The sequence below is a fragment of the Ooceraea biroi genome, chromosome 8 (assembly GCF_003672135.1).
Source record: "Ooceraea biroi isolate clonal line C1 chromosome 8, Obir_v5.4, whole genome shotgun sequence".
In the NCBI taxonomy this organism is placed as follows: domain Eukaryota; kingdom Metazoa; phylum Arthropoda; class Insecta; order Hymenoptera; family Formicidae; genus Ooceraea; species Ooceraea biroi.
The window spans coordinates 151496-175287 of NC_039513.1; the positions used below are offsets into that span (position 1 = coordinate 151496).

Below are 23792 nucleotides of genomic sequence, written 5' to 3' on the forward strand. Positions count from 1 at the left end.
CGGAAAAAGTTTCCAGCCTAACAAGTTGTTAGAATTTTCTAATCTAAGCTATGTCAGGTATTATTCAACTGTTTCGTTCGATCTTGTTGTTGCTATTCAACCAATTTTTTTTATTTGAAGCATATTGTTATATTTATTGTATACGATAATTATAATAATCATGATTTTTCAAAAAGATAGTTTTAACGAGTCACGCTTTTTGTTTCAGTACGTCAATAAATGCAGCGCATATGCATCTATTTCATGACGACCGGTCGTAGAACATTTTTTCTCTGAATGGTGGCAAGAATCATAACAGTCATTAATAGCGGTGGTTGGCATTGGTATTGATTTCATAAATCAAGCAATTATAATCCAACTATCATAACATAGTGCCATCCCAAAACAAAAGGGGTGATTCGCCACTTCTCGTGTTGCGGCGATGGTGGCAGCTGCCTCCTCTACGGCCACCGCCACTGCCAGTGTGGTGGCCATGCAGGACCGTCAGGATATCCCCGCACAATTCAATCAGGTAAATGTTTGTAACCGGCTTTTACGATTACATTGTTCAACAAAAAATGACTTTTCTTCGAAACTCGGAACGAGACTAGTCGTTTTTTATAATTTTTTGGACACTGAACACGAATCCGGTTTTCAAATTGCTCCATCATGTCACAATTTTGAGAAATTTGCAATTAAAGTTGCAGAAAGGACTATTTTGACGAACTTCATCATATTATTGTATTGTTACAGAAGTTAATTGTATCATTGACAATTTATCTTTCAATTATGTTTTTTTTTAATTTAAGGGTGTTTTAGGTCGCTGAATACAAATCAAATGTTAAAATTGTCAAATTAGAAATGGTGAATTAAATGTGGCGGATGTGGAAAACTTAAAAAAATGTTTAGATTGTTACAAAAATTAATGTAGAGATGTCTTTCATGATACTGAATAGGAATCCAATATCGAAAATGCAAAATATTGGAATTTGTATAACGGATAAAAATTAAATAATGTGTTTGGTGTATGTGTGTGTGCGCGCGAACTAACTGAAGGACCTGAGTTATTCGTATTCTCATATACTCCATATTTAAACATGGATATCTTATGAACCATAACCGACACCAAAAATTCCTTTTGAGGGGTGAAAGTCCTAATAACATACTTTATTTTGATGGCAATTAAACTTCTCCAGCACGTCACACTTTGTAGCTATAATATGATGAAGTTTGTCAAAATAGTCCTTTTTTGCAACTTTAATTGCACATTTCTCAAAATTGTGACGTGATGGAGCAACTTGGAAACCGGATTCGTGTTCAGCGTCCAAAAAACTATGAGAAACTACTAATCTCGCTCCAGTGTTTTTTTTTGTTGAACTGTGTTATCAATAGCCGTTGCCAAAGAAAGTCTCCAAATTTTGTGAGAAATCGAATCTTTATATTTTGAGTCTCCAAATATTTTGTACTCTATGTGAAAGTTTATGTAAATGTGTTTAAATGAAAATATCAATAATTATTATTAGATGCAGAATCAACATGGAATATCTCATCAATCATACAGCGCGGGATATGGCCAAAGAGGACCAATGGCAGGAATGAGTCCAGTCGGGATGAATAATTTTAACAACATGAGTACAATGAGCCCCATGCACAGCATGAGTTCCATGAATTCGATGAACAGTATGAATGGGATGAATTCGATAAATCCTATGACAATTGGAGGTATGAATGGCATGAATGTCATGAACGGAATGACATCTATAAATTCCATGAATAACATGAACAACATGGCCATGAACAATATGATGGGATCTAACAATATGCAGATGAACAAGATGCAGGTATTTATGTATTATAATCTGTATATCTGTATAATATTTATAATAAGCTAAATATGATTAATCATTAAATGCGATTTCAAAGTACTAAATATATTGTTAAAATATTTTGTACTTTGATTTGTCTTATTCATATAATACCATCCATCTACACATACACACATACACATACACACGCATACGTACACATATATTATACAGGATTTCCTATTTCAACCCTTTCAGGGGCACTGGTACATATATGTACCACTTACATTTCCGCAGTTTTATTATTGTTGCTCTTACAATTTGGCTATAATAATCATACCTTTTTATTTTTCTGACTTCTAAATATTTGTCCCTAAAGTTTTATTAATATTTTTATTTATTATAATAATTAACAATTATTATTATATGAACAAATGAAGTTGAGAAAAATAACGTTTTTTTCATTTTAATTCGTCCCTAATGGCAGAAATGAAGATGAGCAGCTAAACAAATTACTGAATATACTTGATACCTCCTACTAGTATATATAATTTTTCCACATTTTTTCGCAGGTTCAATGTTTTATAAATAAATAAACAATTATATATTTTTGCGAAAGAAGCGAGAAATGTGGACCTTTCGCTCAAATATATATTGAAAAAATATTACAAGTTGAGTTTTTTACTTTCAAAATCATGACATATAAATAACATATAAATAATATATATGAGATAAATATAATACAAGAATATACATATAACAATGTAAAACATTTGGAATCTTTTATCTTGCTTCTAAAAGTGTGATAGGTCATTTCAATAGTATTTTTTCCGTAGATTACGAATCTGAAAGCAGAAATGTTCCATCACATCACGGTTTTGAAAAAGCTCAAAAAGTAAAAAACGGTGGCCATATGAAATTCGCTATATTTAGTTTTTCAAATCTGACTTCAGATTCGTAATCAGCGATCAGAAAAACATAGAACATATTCACAAAAATCCACCGAACCGTCTAATTGTGCCCCTGACAGGATTTATATACTACATGCTTGTACGAACATTCGTCAGTGAATTCAACTGAAAGGGTTAATGTAAGGCTTATTGTTGAAAAATGCAACATTAACTGTATAATTATCTCTTAAACTTACAGTACAGTACAGTACAGTAAACTTAATACTCGAACAATTCCCAGATAAAAGTTTTAAGAAAAAAGGAATAATAATAATATTCATTTTGTATTGTATACAGGGTGTCCCAGACTTACCATATCACCGGTTAATGGTAGGTTCCTGAGGCCATTCTGAGACGAAAGTTCCTCTTGCAAAATGTCGAGGGTAGTTTCGGCGCTATAAAGGGTTGTAGTTATCCTATCCTTGTACAGAAGTTTCCCGCGTTCAGTGACAGTGGGTCGAAGGGGCCCCGCGCATCGCACACACTTCAATTCGATCTTAATTTTTCACTGCGTGTTTCTATTCACTGTTCTATTCACTGCACAATGTCTTACAAGCACTGTATCCTGTTCCTGTAAGCACTATTCACTGTTCACGGTCAAATCCGCACTTCACGTATGTTTTGACAGTTCCTCGTGTATCGCGATTTCGTGCAATAATCGTGGTAAGCGATCGGTCCGTCTTTTCTCGTCGGTCATACTGCCGATGTCGCAGAAAGTCGAACGCGCGAAAATCCCGGCGCACTCGTACGCGGAAGTGCGTTTAACGAGACATATGCGGATAAATGGATCGAACGCGGAGAAGCGTGTGATTTGGCTAGCGAGGTCTTCGGATTTGATCCTGAACAGTGAACAATGCTTACAGGAACAGGATACAGTGCTTGTAGAACATTATGCAGTGAATAGAACAGTGAATAGAAACACGCAGTAAACAGCCGCGAAAAATTAAGATCGAATGGAAGTGTGCGCGATGCGCAGGGCCCCTTCGACCCACCGTCACTGAACGCGGGTTTTGTACAAGGATAGGATAACTACAACCCTTCATAGCGCCGAAACTACGCCATCCTCGACATTTTGCAAGAGGAAATTTCGTCTCAGAATGACCTCAGGAATCTGCTATATTAACCGGTGATACAGTAAGTCTGGGACACCCTGTATAGCTTTTGAAGGCCACTTAATTTTTTAAAATAGGAAACCATATTTTTTATTACACAAGTTTTTTTCACCACTTAATCTAAGCAATCTGTTTAAAAGTTTTTTTTCATATAGTCAATATTTTGCGATTGTATTTGGCCTAACTTAAAAGCATTATTCACAAGTGTTACTTAAGGAAAACAGAATATTACAAGACCTAATCCAATCTGCTGTGCGTAACCGTACACGCGCGTAAATGTATCGTCTTGTCGAAAGACGCAGTGAGTAACAATTTGCTTTTGTCCTGTTGCATTTGGTTAAATTTTAGATGGAAATTTTTCAATAAATTCATGATCCGCCTACATTATTATTGTCTATTTCCCAGTTCTATTCTGGACTTGTATTGGATAATTCTTCCGGCTCACTCAACGTGTTCCCAATTCAAGACTAGAGACCCTCTACAAGAGACTGGCATATGTGCATCTCTAAAATGACCAAGAGTAAAACAGAGCACAAGATTAGTTCCTTGATATCATGCAAAAGGATTGCTTTCATCGCGCAAAACGATTTTTCATTCTGCGCAATCAATGAAAAGAGCTATTAAGGGGATCCTGGAGTCGTCTGTATTACCGACGGAATAAATGAGTTTTTTAAATAAATCTTTTGATTGGTTACGCAGAATGAAAAATCGTTTTACACGATAAAAGAAATCCTTTTGTACGATATTACCTAATCTTGTGCCCTGTTAGCACGCTTAGCCATGATTGCAGATGTGTAATTATCAAAGAAATGAATCTTTTTTATTACACTTCTAAATTCACTTCTAAAAGTATCCTCATATTCGTTTATTGTGTCCCCAGTGTGGATGATAGTTATTTCGTATGTACACAGTGCCAAATTTTTATTATTGTACGACATTCGCCAACAAGCTCATAAGAGAACTGTAATTTTCAACTTTTTTTTCGTTTGGAAAATAAAGTCTGTTTTTCACATTACTCTTTTACTTTTACATTACATTATTTTCTACATTATTTATATTGTGTACTTTCATCGTGCAAAAGGATTTTTCATTCTATGCAACAAATAAAAAGATCCATTTTTTGAAAAATCACTAATTTCGTCGGTAATATAGACGACTCCAGGATCCCCCTAATCCTCTGAACAACAACTAGGGTAATTATATAGATATAGGGAGCCACCACCAATGAGCTTGACCTTGACATATGTTGTCAAGGTCAGTGTCCTGAGTGACTTCAGAACGTTTTAGCCGGTGGTCATTATTTATTAAAAAGTTATTAACTAAAGAGGTTTGAATAATTATTTGCATAAGGGGACAGTGCCGATACCTTGATCATGACATGTATGTTATAGAAATCACTTCCCTCAGTAACGTTCTACAAGTTTTAGTCATCGCTCGTTGTTTATTAAACAGTTAAAGAATATATTTGATGGAATTTTAGCTTTAGATCAGAAATAGGTTTGGGTTAGGTTATATTTTCCGAAACTGGAGCCCCGGACACATACGCTCGTTTTCAGCCCGCTTCGTGGGAGGGCGGGGAGAGGGGCTTTGTCCCTCCCTCCGCCGGAGCCAGTGTAACAGATTTCACCGTACAGATTTTGATCACCTGATACACGGCACGGATCCTGCCAAGGGAGAGGCGAAGCCTAACCTAACGTAACCTAACCTAACCTTAGGTTTTCAGCCCGCTTCGCGGGAGGGCGGAGGGCAGCGGCTTCACCCCTCCCCCCCCGGCGGAATCCGTGCCGTCTAGGGGCTTTGTCCCTCCCCCCCGCCCTCCCGCGAAGCGGGCTGAAAACGAGCGTATGTGTCCGGGGCTTTTGTCAAATTATGCTCTATTCATTAAACTTTCTTTATTAATAACTTTTTAACAAACAATGACCGCCAGCTAAAACGTTCTGAAGGTCACTCAGGACACTGACCTTGACAACATATGTCAAGGTCAAGGTCATTGGTGGTGGCTCCCTATATCTATATAATTACCGCACCTAGAAACAACTAGAGAAGTGCTTAATTTTTCCTTCCCTTTACACGTCGTTTGTCCAAGAAATGATCCTATAACCAAAAATGCAAATTATAAAGATATTTAGTTATATGTGCAATGTTGTGTAATTGATAAAAAATGAATCATTTAATAAAAGAATTATTAAGAAGTTAGAAATATTTGGTACATCAGGAAAATAATTTATGTAAATACATTAATAGTCATAGGTAAAAAATAGCAATATTATTATTATTATTATATCTTGGCAACTATTGTACTATTATATTTAATATAGTGAAATGTGTTCTTGAGATATCTGTACTCAATAACCATTTTCAATTTTAATGCTCCTGTTTTTTAAGGCTCTTGTCGATTCGATTGCAATGTCCGTGTAGAGACTCTCTATAGAGGGTCTCTATGTCCGCGTTGACAGTAGCGACTCAATTTGAAACTGTGAAAATAAGAATCATATTCCATATATCGATACAAAATGTATGAATGCTTTTTAACACGTCAAGAAGCTAAATTAGTTGCTTCTTAATTTTTAATTACTATAATTATTTTTACAACTTACAGCATTTTTCATTTTAGAGTGTAGTGTTTTTATATTTACAAGTATTGTCATAGTATTTAAATATACCGAAGTACTTCCAGTTTGTTATAATTTAATATATAAAAGCATACATTTTTATTTCAATTCGGTCAGCTGTCAAACAACTTGTTTTTATTCTTGATTAGGCACAATCTAATTAACACACATGACATACATATTTATTAATTAACCAAATAAAAAGGGAAATTTCAGTATATTATTCAGTAAATTTTACAAATTTATTCTATCGATTACAACCGCTATTTTATCGAAAAACATTTTTATTTTACTGTATCTTGCAAAAGTTTTCGTGATATATTTTCTCACTTCTGACATCATCAATCTAAGATGGCTGCAATGAATGAACAGGAGCCTTACGGAGAAATACTTTTTAATTAACATAAATAACTTCCACATGGATGCTCCATTATTCACAATAACTGAGAAGTACTCGCATTTACAACATAATATATATACATTATATATATATACACACATATACAGGGTGAGCCATTTTAAACAGTCCAGTTGAATATGTCGAAAACCGAGTCCGATAGAACAAAATGTTTTAGGTGAAATTTGTAAGGTTCCGAGGGGGTCAAAAGGTGGTAAGCTTGTGATTTTACCAAGGTCATTTTTCGAGGACATATGAAGGTCAACTTTGGTTTTTTAAATGAAAACTAGTATTTTTTATTACATATTTGAAAAGATTATCGAATTTTGCATAAGAAATATTTATGACTTGTGTGAGCTATGTCTAACAGTTTAGAAGTTATTCAGGCATGATGAATTTTTTCCATTACATTCTACCACAAATAACGCGGGCGCGGATGTTTGTGTTTGTCCATTCTTAGCGATACTCAGGATCAACAACAAAGACGAATTACCTATTTTATTGGAAAATGTTGATTTAGATACCAGACAACGACTCTGGTATCAGCACGATGGCGCGCCACCACATTATGCACATCAAGTACGTGCATATTTAAATCATGCATTTTCCAATCGATGTATAGGTCGAAATGGATCGATATTATGGCCACCATGATCGCCAGATTTAACGTCTCCTGATTTTTTTATGGGGCTTCATTAAAAGTTGCGTTTATGCTCGACCAGCAACCACGAAAGATGACATGAAAAACAGAATACGTACTGTTTGCTATAACATTTCACGTGAAGTCTTATTGCGCACTATTGATAGTTTTAAAATGCGAGTTAATCTATGTGCGAGAAGAGGAGATGTTTTTGAACATCTATTGAACAGTTAGTTCCATATCTAATCGTGAGAGGCAAGGGGACTCACGGTGATCAAGCACCCCAATGGGATTAAATATCCATCACGTCCTCGTCGTTGATCCTGGGTATCGTTAAGAATGGACAAACACAAACATCCGCGCCCGCGTTATTTGTGGTAGAATTTAAGGGAAAAAATTCATCATGCCTGAATAACTGCTAAACTGTTAGACATAGTTCACACAAGTCATAAATATTTCTTATGCAAAATTCGATAATCTTTTCAAATATGTAATAAAAAATACTAGTTTTCATTTAAAAAACCAAAGTTGACCTTCATATGTCCTCGAAAAATGACCTTGGTAAAATCACAAGGTCACCACCTTTTGACCCCCTCGGAACCCTATAAATTTCATCTAAAACATTTTGTTCTATCGGACTCGGTTTTCGACATATTCAACTGGACTGTTTAAAATGGCTCACCCTGTATACAATACACACACACACACACACACACACACACACACACACACACACACACACACACACACACACACACACACACACAAATATATATATATACAGGGTGTCCGGTAAGGAAGTATCGACCGGAAAGGTGAAGATAGATTGGGTGAAGTTGAAAAGAAAAGTCCTGTACCGTTTTGCGATTTGCGCAATAATAATCGAGTTATTAACGTATTGATATCAACGTATGAGAGTGCGGTCGTGCAGCGCGGCCGTCGCTAGGCGAGCCGCGCGCTCGTATTTGGTTACGGCGCAGTGAAGGAGCGATGCCAGAAACCGTGCTTTGTAGCATGCAGTGGGAATGGAGTGGGAATGATCTCGCAAATCGTTGCACGCTTTCTGACATCACTGAATGGAGAGGGTGTGGCGCGCCTCAGTGATGTCAGAAAGCGTGCAACGATTCGTGAGATGGCCTCGCTGCACGACCGCGCTCTCATACGTTGATGTCAATACGTTAATAACTCGATTATTATTGCGCAAATCGCAAAATAGTACGGGACTTTCCTTTTCAACTTCACCCAATCTATCTCCACTTTTCCGGTCGATACTTCCTTACCGGACACTGTATATTCACAGAGTGGACAATATAACTTGATCACGTTAATTATTTCCATTTCTATTGCACCAATTTAAATTATTTGTTTTTTAATACTTTAATGTTCAGAGGAATTTAAACTGACTTTAATATATCTTCTGTAAGCCATTTTTTGTAATTTTCAATGTTACTTTCAGTTTTTTAAGGAAAACTTGCATTTTTTTCGATTGTCTGTTAGTGGACAGTAAGATGAATTCAGCAAGTATCATAAAATGTAAAAGAAGCTGAAAGGATGGTGAGCACGCGCATAAAAGAACATTACTTTATCAAGAAATAATGCATTACTTTAATAATTGTTATAACATCCAACAACTAAACATTATACAATTATAAAAGTTGTTTATGGAATTCCTGATTCTTGCAGGATAACAAAAAAAAATGAGAATGAGACGATATGTAAAATATTCAAACATTAGATTTAAATGTTTTTAATGTTACTATTTTTAATTGTAATTATACATTATAGATGTGACGATTTATGAAATCTCTGAGAATGAATATCGCCGGAGGCTTTGACTTACCGATAATTGAGCCGCCGTCACAGTATAAGCACTGCTATGGTCATAAGGAGTTTGGCAGTTCCTTTTTAGTTTCCAGCAACTAAGATAATTCGATCATATAAAGTGGAGATACGTGGTACATATTCTCGGACAGTTTTCCTCTCAGATGAGAAAGATCTTTATATTTTCGGTTGACTGGTATATTCCGTGCGCCTAATTACGACCAAGTGTGTTGTATTTTAGTTATTTGATTAAATTTTGTATAGCATACACCGAAGTTGCTTTACCCTTTACCTATTCATTGGCTGAGAAAATTTATTACTTACACCCTTGGATAAGGAGATAGCTCCAATATCCTAGAACTTGACATATTTTATCCTTCATATCATTCTTCCTCTTCTTTCCCTTACATTAAAATAATTAGGTATTTTCTTGCCGTTACTGCAGAAGATGCTCAAAATGAGCACTATTGACTTCCACACAGTAAAACAAGCGATCGTGAAACTCTCTCCTTACATTCTGAAATGTCTGAGGAGGAATATGGTGGGGGAGAGAGAGAGGAGAGAGGGAAAGAGGGAGAGAGAGAATTTTGACTGACGAAACACACACACACAAAATTGGCCCTTTTTAGGGCCACAATGATGTACAAATCCGACCGAGCAACCTCCTCGCGGTGTACATCGGGTAATGCGAATGCCGGCGGTATATCAACTTTGAAGCTTCATATCTTGGGAACGACTTGTGCAAAAGACACACGTAAGTAGTGTTTTGAAACCGTCTCGACAAGGACTACAAGAATATGCAATAAACAATTGGGGGTTCCATTTAAGAAAACATCGATCACGTTGGTCTTGAAATGGTCATTCAAGGTCAAGTCCATATTTTCATCTGTCCCCCTTAATATCCTACACCTTTTGTCTAAAACGTTTTTCCATATCTAAAGCCATTCTGAGATCCAAGGGGTTGGGTCAGACTTTAGAGATACCCTGTATATGTCAAGATCAAGATCATTGGAGCTGCCTAAGACCTTATGATGCATAATTATTTTGATTTATTGGACGATTGCATTTGCCTTATATCAATCAACTTATATTGAATAACCAGAATGTCTGCGCAGAATTTTTTTAACAAAATTCGAATGCAACACTTTGTATTAATTCTTTAAAAAAGTTGAGCAAATGTTTTGGCAAAATTTGAATCTAAAATTTCATATTAATTCTTAATATAAAGTTTTGTGGTTGTGCGTCCGGAAAAAAGTCTAGTCAACTCAATCCATCCATATTCACGAAGTAGTTTAACCGCTGTATCAGATTACTTCTTGTTTCTTGACGAAGTGGACTGGACTGAAATGTTTATGACATGTTGGAATAAAAATAATTGTTATATTAATCAATTTGTAAATCCCTCTGAACACTAAAGTATTAAAATAAATAATATAAATTGGTTTAAGAGGAATAGAAATAATAAAGTTGAACAAGGTATGTTGTTCATCTTGTATATTTTTGACATAAAATAATATTATCTTGTATATTTTTGACATAAAATAATATTATTAATATTTAATAGTTCTTAACTTATTAAAGAATTCTATGAAAGAAAAACATATTTACGCTAATAGTTTGTTTTTCCTGATATTTTATTATCGTATACTTTTGCAGGCTCAATCGCATCAAGGCTATCCACGGAGACTAGCGCCTTATCCAAATCCGCCAATGCATTTGGCACAGAAACGACAACAATTGTCGTACCCCAATCAAAATCTAGCGGCCATGCAGCAAAGTTTCAACGGCATGACGACACAGTATCCGACCAATTATCCCGGCGGTGCAAGACCAAATTTTCAACAGCAATATCCACCAGTGCATAACATGAATTCTACGTCGAGTGGTTTCGGACCCAACGTGATGATACGAGGAACAAATATAAGACAAACAACGCCGGCTTACAGCACTGTATCTCAAGCGGTCACAAATCAGTATGGTTACAGTAGTAACGGAGTGTCCGTTATGCCCATAATCCCATCCACGTCAGTCAGCAGTCAGCAGTTCATCAGTCATCAGCCCAACGCAGTATATGGCAGCGGTAATACGTCATATGGTGCACCTGCCGTGGCGACTAGTCAATATCAGCAAGATGTGGCATCGATGAGATCCACAAGCAGCGGCAATGTGAATTACCAACATAGTCCCATCCCCGGTAATCCAACGCCTCCATTAACGCCCGCTACCAGTATGCCGCCTTATATCAGCCCAAATCCAGACATCAAGTCTAATTTCAATGAAATGAAGTCACCTGTCAATATTCAAAGTGAGTAGATCTTAAATATGTGTTTTTAAGTAGATAGTTGATATTTTTAGTTCAAATTCAAAACATAAATAAAGCAAATAACATAATTAATAATAAAAGTAATAATAGAAGTAATGCATGATCAAACTCGGAAACTTCATTCTTATATTATAATTATTAGGTGCGCAAATTCGGTGCCTTTTTATAAAAATTGAAGATTTATTTATAAAAGTTATAATAATCATCAAAATAATTTGCTATCGATGATCTTATGCTACTTATATACTTATACTTATCAAAGTGATTTTGTTGTTTCAATACAATAAAATCATGACCATATCAAGGTGTTGCTTGTTGCTTTCACTTAGTGTATGTAAAATCAATTTTTTTCTGAATTTCTTCTAGTCGCTGTAGTAGAACAGAAATAAACTATAGCGTAATTCCAAACAATAAAACAGTTTCTTTTTTGTGTTTGCGTGGAATTCTCATCCAATAATTATTGCGTTTCTTCATCATCAATTTTCAATTTTTGACCAGAATTATGTTCTGGATCACTGAGAGAAAAATTTCCATCATGAAATGTCTTTTAATACTTTTTGCATGTTTTATAAGTCACAGCAGTTTTACTAAGAACAAATTATTTTAGTGGCTTTAGGGTAAATCTACCGATTAGTGAACCCACCTCCTATCACCTTGTCCTTGACATATACACTCACTCCCAAAAAAAGCGGTACACTAAAATTTAGGGAAAAATTTACCAACCTTCAAATGATCATAACTTGGTAAATAATGAAGATAAAAATATGTTCAAAAATGCAAAATGAAGCTTCAAGTATCCACTTTAAGAATATTTGAATGGCAATTATGGTCGGCCATTTGATTCAAAATGGCGGATGACAAAATGAGAGGATGCAAAAGTGATAACCGAAAGTCCGAGTTTGTGACGGTGCATGGCGTGAATTAGATATCGCAGCCTAATGGGACCAAATACAAATGAAAATATAGAGTGTTATCTTTAAAATGCTTTTTACCGAGCTCGATGCGATCATTTTTCGCTGAGTTGTGCAACTTTAAAAAAGAAAACACTGCTAAGTAAATTTAGAGTATCTCAACAAAAAATTATCGCATCGAGCTTTGTAAAAAAGCGTTTTAAAGATAAAACTCTATACTTTTATATGCATTTAGTCCCATTGGGCTGCAATACCTACTTTACACCATGTGCCATCGCAAACTCGAATCTTCATTTATCAATTTCGCATGCTCTCCCTTTCCGCCATTTTAAAAAACTCGTCGTGCACAATTTCGATTTAAATTGCGAAAAGTAGGGTTTCAAAGCTTTAAAACCGTTTTTGAAATTTTGTGCTAGGATAGTTAGGTACCGAGATATTCAATTTCGAATTTGCAATATCGTCGATTCAGCAAGGCCTAAGGAATTAGAAAACCCTGCGGTTCGTTTAGTTCTTTTATAATTCCAACTGCTGCGTTCATTATTCTTTATACTCCAAATCCTTCTTATGTGGTGTGTGCGTGTGTGGGTGTAGGTGTATGTAGGCGTGTGGGTGTAGGTGTATGTAGGTGTGTGTGTGTGTATGTGTATCACAAGGATGAGGACCCCGTGGTTCGTCAGTTCCACAGTAATTTAAGACTCCAAACCCTCCTTGTGGGGGTGTGTGTGTGTGTGTGTGTATCACAAGGATGAGGACCCCGTGGTTCGTCAGTTCCACAGTAATTTAAGACTCCAAACCCTTCTTGTGGTGTGTGTGTGTGTGAACGCTTTTTTACAAAGCTCGATGCGATAATTTTTTGTTGAGATACTCCAAATTTACTTAGCAGAGTGTTTTCTTTTTTAAAGTTGCACAACTCAGCGAAAAATGATCGCATCGAGCTCGGTAAAAAGCATTTTAAAGATAACACTCTATATTTTCATTTGCATTTGGTCCCATTAGGCTGCGATATCTAATTCACGCCATGCACCGTCACAAACTCGGACTTTCGGTTATCACTTTTGCATCCTCTCATTTTGTCATCCGCCATTTTGAATCAAATGGCCGACCATAATTGCCATTCAAATATTTTTAAAGTGGATACTTGAAGCTTCATTTTGCATTTTTGAACATATTTTTATCTTCATTATTTACCAAGTTATGATCATTTGAAGGTTGGTAAATTTTTCCCTAAATTTTAGTGTACCGCTTTTTTTGGGAGTGAGTGTATTATAGAGGTCACCCTCCTGAGTAACATTGTGCAAGTTTTAACCGTCGGTCGTTGTTTACTAAAAAGTTATTAACAAAAGAAGTTTAATGATTTTGCACGAATTTTCAGCTGTATACGCGAACCAAGAACATAATATTGACATATATTACAAAGGTCACCTTCCCGAATAACCCGCACTAAGTTTTAGTCGTCGATCGTTGTTTATGAATAAGTTATTAACAAAAGAAATTTTGCAAATATAATAGTTATTTTGAATATTGAAAGATATAAAAGACGAATATGTATATGAACGAAGGAAGGAAAGTCATTTAAAGCAGTGAATCGTTAATATATAGAATAGTTTCTTTTAATATAAGTACAAAGTATTCTTCACTTTAACCAAAAGCATAAACAGTTAAATACAAAGTATTCTCTGCTTTAACCTAACCTAAACTAACCTAACCTAACCTGGTTAGGTTATATTTTCCGAAACTGGAGCTTCGGACAGCTCGTTTTCAGCCCGCTTCGCGGGAGGGCGGGGGGCAGGGGCTTTACCCTCCCCCGCCGGAATCCGTGCCGTGTACCAGGTGATCAAAATCTGTTACACTGGTTCTGGCGGAGGGCGGGGGCTTCGCCCCTGCCCCCCGCCCTCCCGCGAAGCGAGCTGAAACCGAGCGTATGTGTCCGGGGCTCCAGTTTCGGAAAATATAACTTTTTGCTTGTTGTGGACGGCTGAAAATTCGTGCAAAATCATTAAACTTCTTTTGTTAATAACTTTTTAGTAAACAACGACCGACGACTAAAACTTTTTGAAGGTCACTCAGAAGGGTGACCTCTATAATATATGTCAAGGACAAGGTGATAGGAGGTGGGTTCGCTAATCGGTAGATTTACCGGCTTTAGTATTCCAACTTAAAAAGAAAGTATTTTTTAGTTGGAATGCAAAAAAATACAATGTCTTAAATGCACTTTATCGATGTCCATCATATTTATTGCAACTTTTTGAGGTCAAGTTGTTGGATTCATCTTGTAAAGGAGTATTTGTAAACATTATCAGTAACATTTCAAACTTGTGATTCAAATAGTGATTAAGAAGAAAGAGATAAAACTAAAGGCAAAAACTAAAGGTAAAGGCTCTTAGAATGAATGAAGTTATCAATGAATTACACAGGCCTGCGAGGGTCAGTTACAAAAGGCAAAGTAGGAGAATCTGATAGATTTTTTGACGCTGAAAACAAATCTGGCCGCAGAATTTCCCCAGCACGTCAGGTTTTTGAGTAATTTGTGGTTAAGGGGGCATATACACCTAGGAGGATAAAAAAAATCGATTTTTGGATTTTTACATATTCATAATGTTTAATATGTCGAGAATGTCTTATGCAAATTTCAGGTGAAAATTCCAAAAAATGACGAAGGTATTGCCTTGACAGTACATTGTTGGCGCGCCGCTGAGATGTTGTGGTTAGACCACTCACCCGTCCCTTCGGTTTCGTGTCTAGGTTTTTTGTGTTCTTCGGTATAACGGTATTGTATTGTCCCGCTGTAGCCTGTTTAGGCAACAGTAATGAAAGTTTTAATAATATAATTTGGAAAATAGCCTCAAAAACAATGCACAGCGGTGCTATTATAGTAGAAATTGCTGCATACATAGCTGCTTGCATATTCAACAATGGTATGACTTCAATATTACAAATAATGAGCATTATGGGCATCTCGGACCGAACGCACACTAATATGCTGCGTGCAAAGATGATCGCCGCATAGCGCAAGCCGAGGCACGCGCGCAGGAACAGACGAAAGAAGCGCGAATACGTCGCCGACAACAAAATTTAGACGATAATGGCATCGTATCTACTGCAGAGGACTTATATTATGAACCTGAAATTGACGACTCTGTGCAAGTTAACAAAATTTCATGTTTTATTAACAAAAACATATGTTGAATATTCAAACGCGTTTTTCTCGAAACGACATTTTTCAAACTGGTACCAGAAATATCTCGAAAACCACTAAACCGATTTGTTTGAAATTTATAGGGGTTATTCTACACATAATTATCTATCGCGTATCGTAGGGGTTTTTTTTAGGACTCATAGTTTTTTTGGGAGAGTGAGAAAACGAACGGATTTTGTCTTAAGAATCGCTATGTTAAATTTAAACACCCGCCATTTTGTCAAAAATTGATATTTTTGAAATCGGCTACGATACGCCAAAACTATTGTTATATATTTTAATATTCTATGTCATTTTTTTGTTTCGGTTGATTTTTGACGAAGGTACATCTGGTACCGGTTTGGATGATTTTTTCCGGACTGCTTCTTCACGACGCCATATCTCCGACATTTTGCAATAATTTCTAATAAAAAAATCATGAAGCTTCTTCAAAGTGTATATTTTTAACTAAAAAAAACCACAATTCGATAACTCCAACAGTTTCCCAGAAAAAATTCCAGAAAATTACCATATTTTCGGCCTCCTAGGTGTATATGCCCCCTTAAATGATCCAAAAATGGCTATTTCGGCCAATTTCATGAATTTATTATGAGAGAACCAAATTTTTTGAAACATTTCTGCCAATGACATTGTATAGTACTAGTCTTTACCTTTCAAATCCATTTTCGATTGCCGTCGGACGATTTGTTTTCGCTAAGATATATAAGTATGAAGTTATAAGGCTGGTCATGTACAAGGGTCCATTCCAAGTCAATTGTGCCACTCTGTCTCTGTCTCATCACGAATCCAAATTTGGGTAAAAACATAAATTTTTGAACACCGCCTGTCATTTTTTGACATAAAAAATGGTGGATCAAATATGGCAAACAGAATCGCAATAAAAAGGTACACAACTTAAAAAAAATTGTTTTCAGAACTATAAAAAAGCATCAAATGAGAAAATTTGAAAAATATATTCTTAGCTGCAAGTTTTATAGCCACTTATATTTGAGGATGTAGGGTCACAACTTCTCTCTTCAGAGCGGCGTTGACCACGACCAACCTTATAACTTCATACTTATATATCTTAGCGAAAAAAATCGTCCGACGGCAATTGAAAATGGATTTGAAAGGCAAAGACTAGTACTATACGATACCATTGGCAGAAATGTTTCAAAAAATTTGGTTCTCCCATAATAAAGTCATGAAATTGGCCGAAATAGCCATTTTTGGATCATTTAACCATAAATTACTCAAAAAGCTGACGTGCTGGGGAAATTCTGCGGCCAGATTCGTTTTCAGCGTCAAGAAATCTATCAGATTCTCCTACTTTGCCTTTTGTAACTAACAAAACCTAAAATTTCGCAGGCCTGTGTTATTGCACTTCCTCAACATTGCGAAATCATGTATTAGAAAGACTGTGCTGCATAGAACGAAATAAGTGAAAATCAGATGGGGCAACATCTGTAGAATATGCCAGATATGGTAGGACTTCCTATTGCAATTCCATTAAAGTTTTCCGGGTCGTCAATGCAACATGAGGCCTGTCATTGCCTCGCATTGAAGAAGAATCACTTTGTCGCAAAATATGATCGTTTCTCGATCATTGCTCATTCAACTGCCTCAATTGTCGATTGTATAATTCCGTGGTTATAGTCTGAGCTGGTTTTACCAGTTCATAATATAACACTCCTTGCAAGTCCCACCAGATACACAGGAGAACCTTATGACTATGGATATTTCGTTTTGGCTTTGTAGAGGGTTCTCCGGGATTTACCCACGATCTTTTGTGATTGGGATTGTCATAATAAATCCACTTTTCGTCTTCAGCCACAATTCGATACAAAAAAGACTTGTGTTTGTATCTATTGAGCAGCGAAAGGCAACTAGTGACTCGGCTGGCAATAGCGTTCTCGGATAATTCATGGGGAATCCATTTTCCTTCCTTCAGAATTTTCCTTCATGCAAACGTCGAATTATAGTGCTCTAATTAACATGTAACCTTTTTGCAAGTTAATGTTACTAAATATGTAACTTCCGTATTACCAGAAATGCAAGACGGTGATTGGCCACCGCGTTGCCGTATTACCGCATTGCTGCGTTACCGCGTCCTGTGGGCATGAGCCATAATTGTGTTATGAAACTTGACATTTCAGTTATAATTCTATATAATAATACTATTCAAACTTTTAAGTTTTCTAGTATGTCTGTATCACTAGTTTTGACGTTAAATGTGATAGTACCTTATTGACATTCGTCGAAAAAACACAATAAAACAAAATATTAAATTTTATTTTGTTTAAGATGAGAAAAGTAACTAGCGAAACATACAAAATGATGAAAAGTGTACACAGTAATGATTGTTTGGATCGTTCCAATGTTTCTATATAGTATGCTTGATTTCGTAAGGGCAAAGAAACCATCGCAAATGTTCCACGAGCATCGTCTCCAAAAATAAATGGTACTACCGAAAAAGTGAAAAGTGCTTGAAGTCCTTCGATCGAACTGCTATATGTCTGCAAGATCTATTGAGGGATAGTAATGGTATATCTAAAAGCACCATACATCAAATTCTGATTAAGAATTTGGGCAAATGAAAAGTCTGTGCATGTTTCGTACCGCACATTGACGGAGAATCAAAAAGATGCCAGACTGGAGTGCTACGAAGATATAGTAAAGATAGTGATCCGGATTTCATCGTAAATGGCGACGACACACACACACGCGCGCGCGCGCACGCACGCACATACACACGCACGCACGCACGCACGCACACACGCACACGCACGCACGCACGCACGCACACGTACACGCACACACGCACACACTAAACCGACATCGGTTTGAAAAGGATGAATTTGTAAACGACAAATTTATTCACCGAAAGATCAAATGATAAATCGTGATTATTACATATTAGGTGTTATACTTATTGTTAGTTTTGAAGGTTGACCAGATGGCGTTAATGATGTAAATAAGTAAATTTGTTTGATTGCATCTGTTGTATGTCAAAGCTTTAACATGTTTTTTTTAACATAACCTAATAGTTGCGGAATTATTGTTTAAAAAATATTCATTGCTTATAACGCGTAAAAATGCAACGTAGTAAACGACATTTTCGACACCTGTTATTAGGTGTATAAATAAGTTCGGTACCTTTACATTTGACGTCTTGTAACTCTGGTCCAAATTTAAATTTTTTTCCGCCCTACGGTGATTTAAAAGTGCCAACTGTAAGCTTTAAGGGGGGAGCCTGCTTTAAAACGCTGAAAATAAGGTATATTTTACGAATTGTTTTTGGAGAAACTATACAGTGTATCATTATAAAACTTTTATGCATTTATTAGTACATATTTAAAGATAAAAAAATTATTTTTTTATTTGAATATATCGCTTGTAGAGGTCGTCCTGGAGAAATCTTAGTGCAGCCGCGTCGCCGGCATTGCAAATTGGTGAGCATTCTCCTGCCTCCAAATTTCGTCTAAACTGAAAAATTGAAATATGTTCTCGTTATTTATGAATTCCATCGTCGATGAACCAAAGAGAGAAGAAAAAAGTTGAAAAGTGCCAAAATGGTGAAGCTTAGAACACAAAAGTACGATTTTTAGGCGAAGTTTTTGAACTTTTTCATGCAAAAATAATTGTTTAACTTAATATTTTTCTGAATATTAAAGGTTCATCGACGATGGGAATTCATAAATAACAAGAAAATATTTCAATTTTTCAATTTGGATGAAATTTGGAGGCAGGAGAATGCTCACCAATTTACAATGCCGGCTGCACTAAGATGCCTCCAGGACGACCTCTACAGGCGATATATTCAAATAAAAAAATAATTTTTTTATCTTTAAACATGTACTAATAAATGCATCAAAGTTTTATAATGATCCGCTGTATAGTTTCTCCAAAAAAATTCGTAAAATTATACGTTATTTTCAACGTTCTAAAGCAGGCTCCCCCCTTAAGGAGCACTATAATAGTTGGCGGCCCTGCTGACATAACCTCAAAAAACAGTAGTGAGCACGATGTCGTCCGAAAAGGAGCATTTTAGGCACTACATTCTATTTGCTTTTGAATTAAAGAAAAATGCTGCTCAGGCTGCTGAAATGATTTGTTCCGCTTTGGGTGAAGGTGCTGTGACTCATAAAACTTGTAAAAAGTGGTTTCAGAGATTCCGGAAGGCAATTTTGATCTTACTGATCGAGAACGCAGTGGAATGCCGAAAAAAGTTGAAGACGAAGAATTGAAGCAACTACTGAACGAAAATCCTTGTCAGACGCAACAAGAACTTGCTGAAGAACTTGGTGTAATTCAATCAGCTCTTTACGCTTAAAGAAGCTTGGAAGAATTTCAAAAGCAGGCCGTTGGGTTTCTTATGTGCTCACCCCGGAACACAAAATGAGACGCTATGACACGGCAATGTTCCTGCTGTCACGATTCAAACGAAAGGACTTTCTTCATAAAATTGTGACTGGATATGAAAAATGGGTATTGTACGATAATCCCAAAAGACGAAGATCATGAGTTTATCCGGGTGAGCCATCAACAAGTACTGCGAAACCAAATATTTACGCTAAAAAAGTGTTGTTGTGTATTTGGTGGGATTTTAAAGGCGTCATTTATTATGAATTGCTCAAACTCGGTGAACTGTTACTTCTGAACGTTATCAACAGCAACTCATTCATTTAAGTGACGAAATCAAGCGTAAAAGACCATTTACTGGCAATGAAATCCGGCAGGTGATTCTGCTGCACGACAATGCGCGGCCACATACGGCAAAAGCGACCCTGGAACTTATTGTTTCTTTGGGCTGAGAAATTCTCCCGCATGCGGCTTATTCTCCAGACTTTGCCCCTACGGATTATCACCTGTTCCAGTCGCTTCAGTATCACTTAGTGGATTTCCACTTTAAATCTCCTGAGGCGGTCAAAAAAAGCATCGATGGTTTCATAAAGTCAAAACCACCATCTTTTTACCGAAGCGGGATTCGCCAGCTGCCTGAAAGATGGCAGAAGTGTATGGAAAATGATGGGGACTCTGTCGAAGATTAACAGGTTCGTTTTTTCGTTTTTTGGGAATAAACATTAAAATCATGCTAAAAAGGCACCGAACTTATTTATACACCTAATACTTTCCTTCGTTGATCAAAAGAAAACAGCTACTGAAGCTCACCGAATCATTATTGAAACTTATCCTGATTCTGCTTCATTCCTTAAAACACACTGGTTTAGATGATTCGAAAGTGGCGTTTGTGACTTGAAAGACATGGAATGCTCAGGATAGCCGAAAAAGTGAAGAATGAAGAAGAAATGAAGAAAAAATGAAGATGAAGAATTAAAGGAAATTTTAGATAAAAATGCAGCTAGAACACTAAAAGAACTGACAGGCTTATTGTATGTTAGCCAAAATGCTGTTTCTAAGCGTTTAAAAGCCTTAAATGGAAACATTCAAAAAGAAGGAAAATGGGTTTCGCATGAATTGTCGGAATTGGCTATTTAAAGTCGTTACAACACTTGCGTTTCACTGTTTTTAAGGTACAAGAAGAAGCAGTTTTTGTATCAAGTTATGACTGGAGATGAAAGATGATATAGTACGATAATCCTAAACGAAAAAAATCATGGATGGATCCAAAACAACCATCAACATCGACGCCAAAACGCAATATTCATGAAAACAAAGTTATGCTCTGCATTTGGATTATGAAGGAGTACTACGAGCTACTACAACCAAATGAAACTGTTTCAACTGATCGATGTTCACAACAATTAAGCAAATTACAACAAGCATTGTACAATAAACGACCGCAAATAGCGAACAAAAGACGAAAGGTGATTCTTTTGCACGTCAGGTGCATGTCAATGTCAGGTCTTCTTCTTCTTAGGGTGCCATGTTCGTATCCGAATGTAGGCGACCATCAATTAGATTTTTATAACTCTCCCGATCTGGGGCAATTCTGAAAAGCTCTTCCAGGTGGAGCCCAGACCAGACAATGTCAGGTCACATGTCATTAAGTTCATGAAAACAAAGTTATTGGATCTTGGATGGGAAGTCTTATCCCACCCTGCATATTCTCTTGACACTGCTCTATCTGATTATTATTTGTTCCGATTGATGCAGCACGCTCTTGAAGATACACACTTTCAAAATGTCGAAGAAGTCAAAAAATGGATCGATGAAATGGATTGCTTCAAAAGACAAGTCCTTTTTTTTATCGTGGAATTCACTTACTATCAGAGATGGGAAAAGGTTGTAGCAAGGGAAAATATTTTGACTGAAATATAATAGGTATCATTTTTTAAATGCATTTTTTTAATCTAAAATTCATAGTGACTAAAAGCAAAATATTACGACACCATTCAGGATATCTAAGGGACTTTGATCATAGGTTTGGAAGCAATTCCGGAAGCTGGGTACAGAGACAGCTTCGAAAAATTTTTTAATCGTTCTCAGCGTTGTATTGACTTATTAGGAGTGTATTTTGAATAAAAGAATAAAACCAAAAAACAATTAACGCCTCTTATATTTTTTCCGGTATTAAGAGGAAGCTGGAGTCGTCTGTATTACCGACGGAGTAAATAACGTTTTTAAATAACTTTTTTGTATCTTATATAGTTAAACATTGTAATAGTGCTCTTTATGTTTTTTTTTCAGAAAAAGACTTGATTTTTATTTTTGTACACTTGAAAAGGGTCGGAATACCGATCGAAACGTCGTGTTGATTTAATTATCTATACATATAAAATCCCTATTCTGTCTGTTGTTGAATTGATCGGGTACTTCCCGACATGCTAGAAACACCAAATTTCGCATGGTGATAGGAGTTCACCCCCAGGTAATGGGAAAATTCTTGAAATCTTTAATTTCAACAATGATAACGCCTGGCGTAGACAGGGGTTTCCTTAGTATTTAATAAAGTGCCAGAGCAGTCAACACAGGAATTATTTCATTGTTTTTTAAATAAATCTTTTTATTGGTTGCGCAGAATGAAAAATCCTTTTGCACAATATCAAGGACCTAATCTTATGCTCTGTTTTACTCTTACTTGGTCGATTTCACATTCACAAAAGTTTTATAAACACTAATCTTTTTTACTACACTTCTAAATTCACTTCTAAAAGCATCCACATGTTCCTTTATTCTGTTCCGAGTTGGGAGCTACCCTATTTTGTACATACGAAATGTAAAATTGTTGTGGTCAGACAATAATCCGAGAAGAAAACTGTAACTTTAAAACTTTTTCTCGTTTTTCATATAAACTTCATTAGTCCCGTATTCATTATTGCCTATACTTTAATCGTGGAAAAGGATTTTTCATTCTATGCAATCAATAAAAAGATTAGTGTTCACAAATTTTGGGTAATACAGACGACTCCAGCTTCCTCTTAATCGCTCCTAAGTATGGACAGATTGTGTATTACAAATTTTCTGTGAAATGTATCTATATATCAAGATTCTGTAATATCAATATTCAATCATTTCAGATGATGAATTGCGGTTAACATTCCCTGTGAAAGATGGCACTATACTTCCTCCCTTTCGTTTAGAACACAATTTGGCTGTTAGCAATCATGTGTTTCAACTTAAGCCCACGGTGCATCAAACGCTAATGTGGCGATCAGATTTGGAGCTGCAACTTAAGTGTTTCCACCATGAGGATAGACAACTGAATACAAATTGGCCGATGAGTGTGCAAGTTTCAGTAAACGCTACTCCTCTCATAATTGATCGCGGCGAAAACAAAACTTCCCATAAACCTCTCTACTTGAAAGATGTCTGTCAAGCAGGAAGGAATACAATACAAATTACTGTGGCGGCATGCTGTTGTGTAAGTTTCACTTATGTAAATCATTTAAACAATGATACAATGTAATTCGGAAATAATGAGTTTTTGTTTAGGATAATCAAATTAAACATTTAATCAAATATATCATAAAAAGCATATATATAATTAATCCGTTTTATTATAAATAATAATCTTTTCTTTTTTATCATGGTTTCTCTTCCTCGCTTTTACTTTCTTCTCTTTTTCTTCCTTTAATTTTTATTACAATTGTGGCTCTTTCACGC

The 23792-nt window shown here is 36.1% G+C and overlaps 1 protein-coding gene across 4 annotated transcripts in view; it reads left to right on the forward strand.

The window, feature by feature from the left end:
* The window catches only part of LOC105280634 (zinc finger MIZ domain-containing protein 1), a 69310-nt gene that overhangs the window by 36870 nt on the left and 8648 nt on the right, over positions 1 to 23792 (forward strand). For all 4 annotated transcript variants that reach the window (XM_011341300.3, XM_011341301.3, XM_026971977.1 and 1 more), the window contains 4 exons: positions 209 to 511; positions 1503 to 1820; positions 10973 to 11621; positions 23207 to 23550. In XM_011341300.3, coding sequence (XP_011339602.2) covers positions 422 to 511; positions 1503 to 1820; positions 10973 to 11621; positions 23207 to 23550 — 1401 coding nt within the window. In that variant the 5' untranslated portion in view covers positions 209 to 421. The remainder of the gene's footprint in view (positions 1 to 208; positions 512 to 1502; positions 1821 to 10972; positions 11622 to 23206; positions 23551 to 23792) is intronic.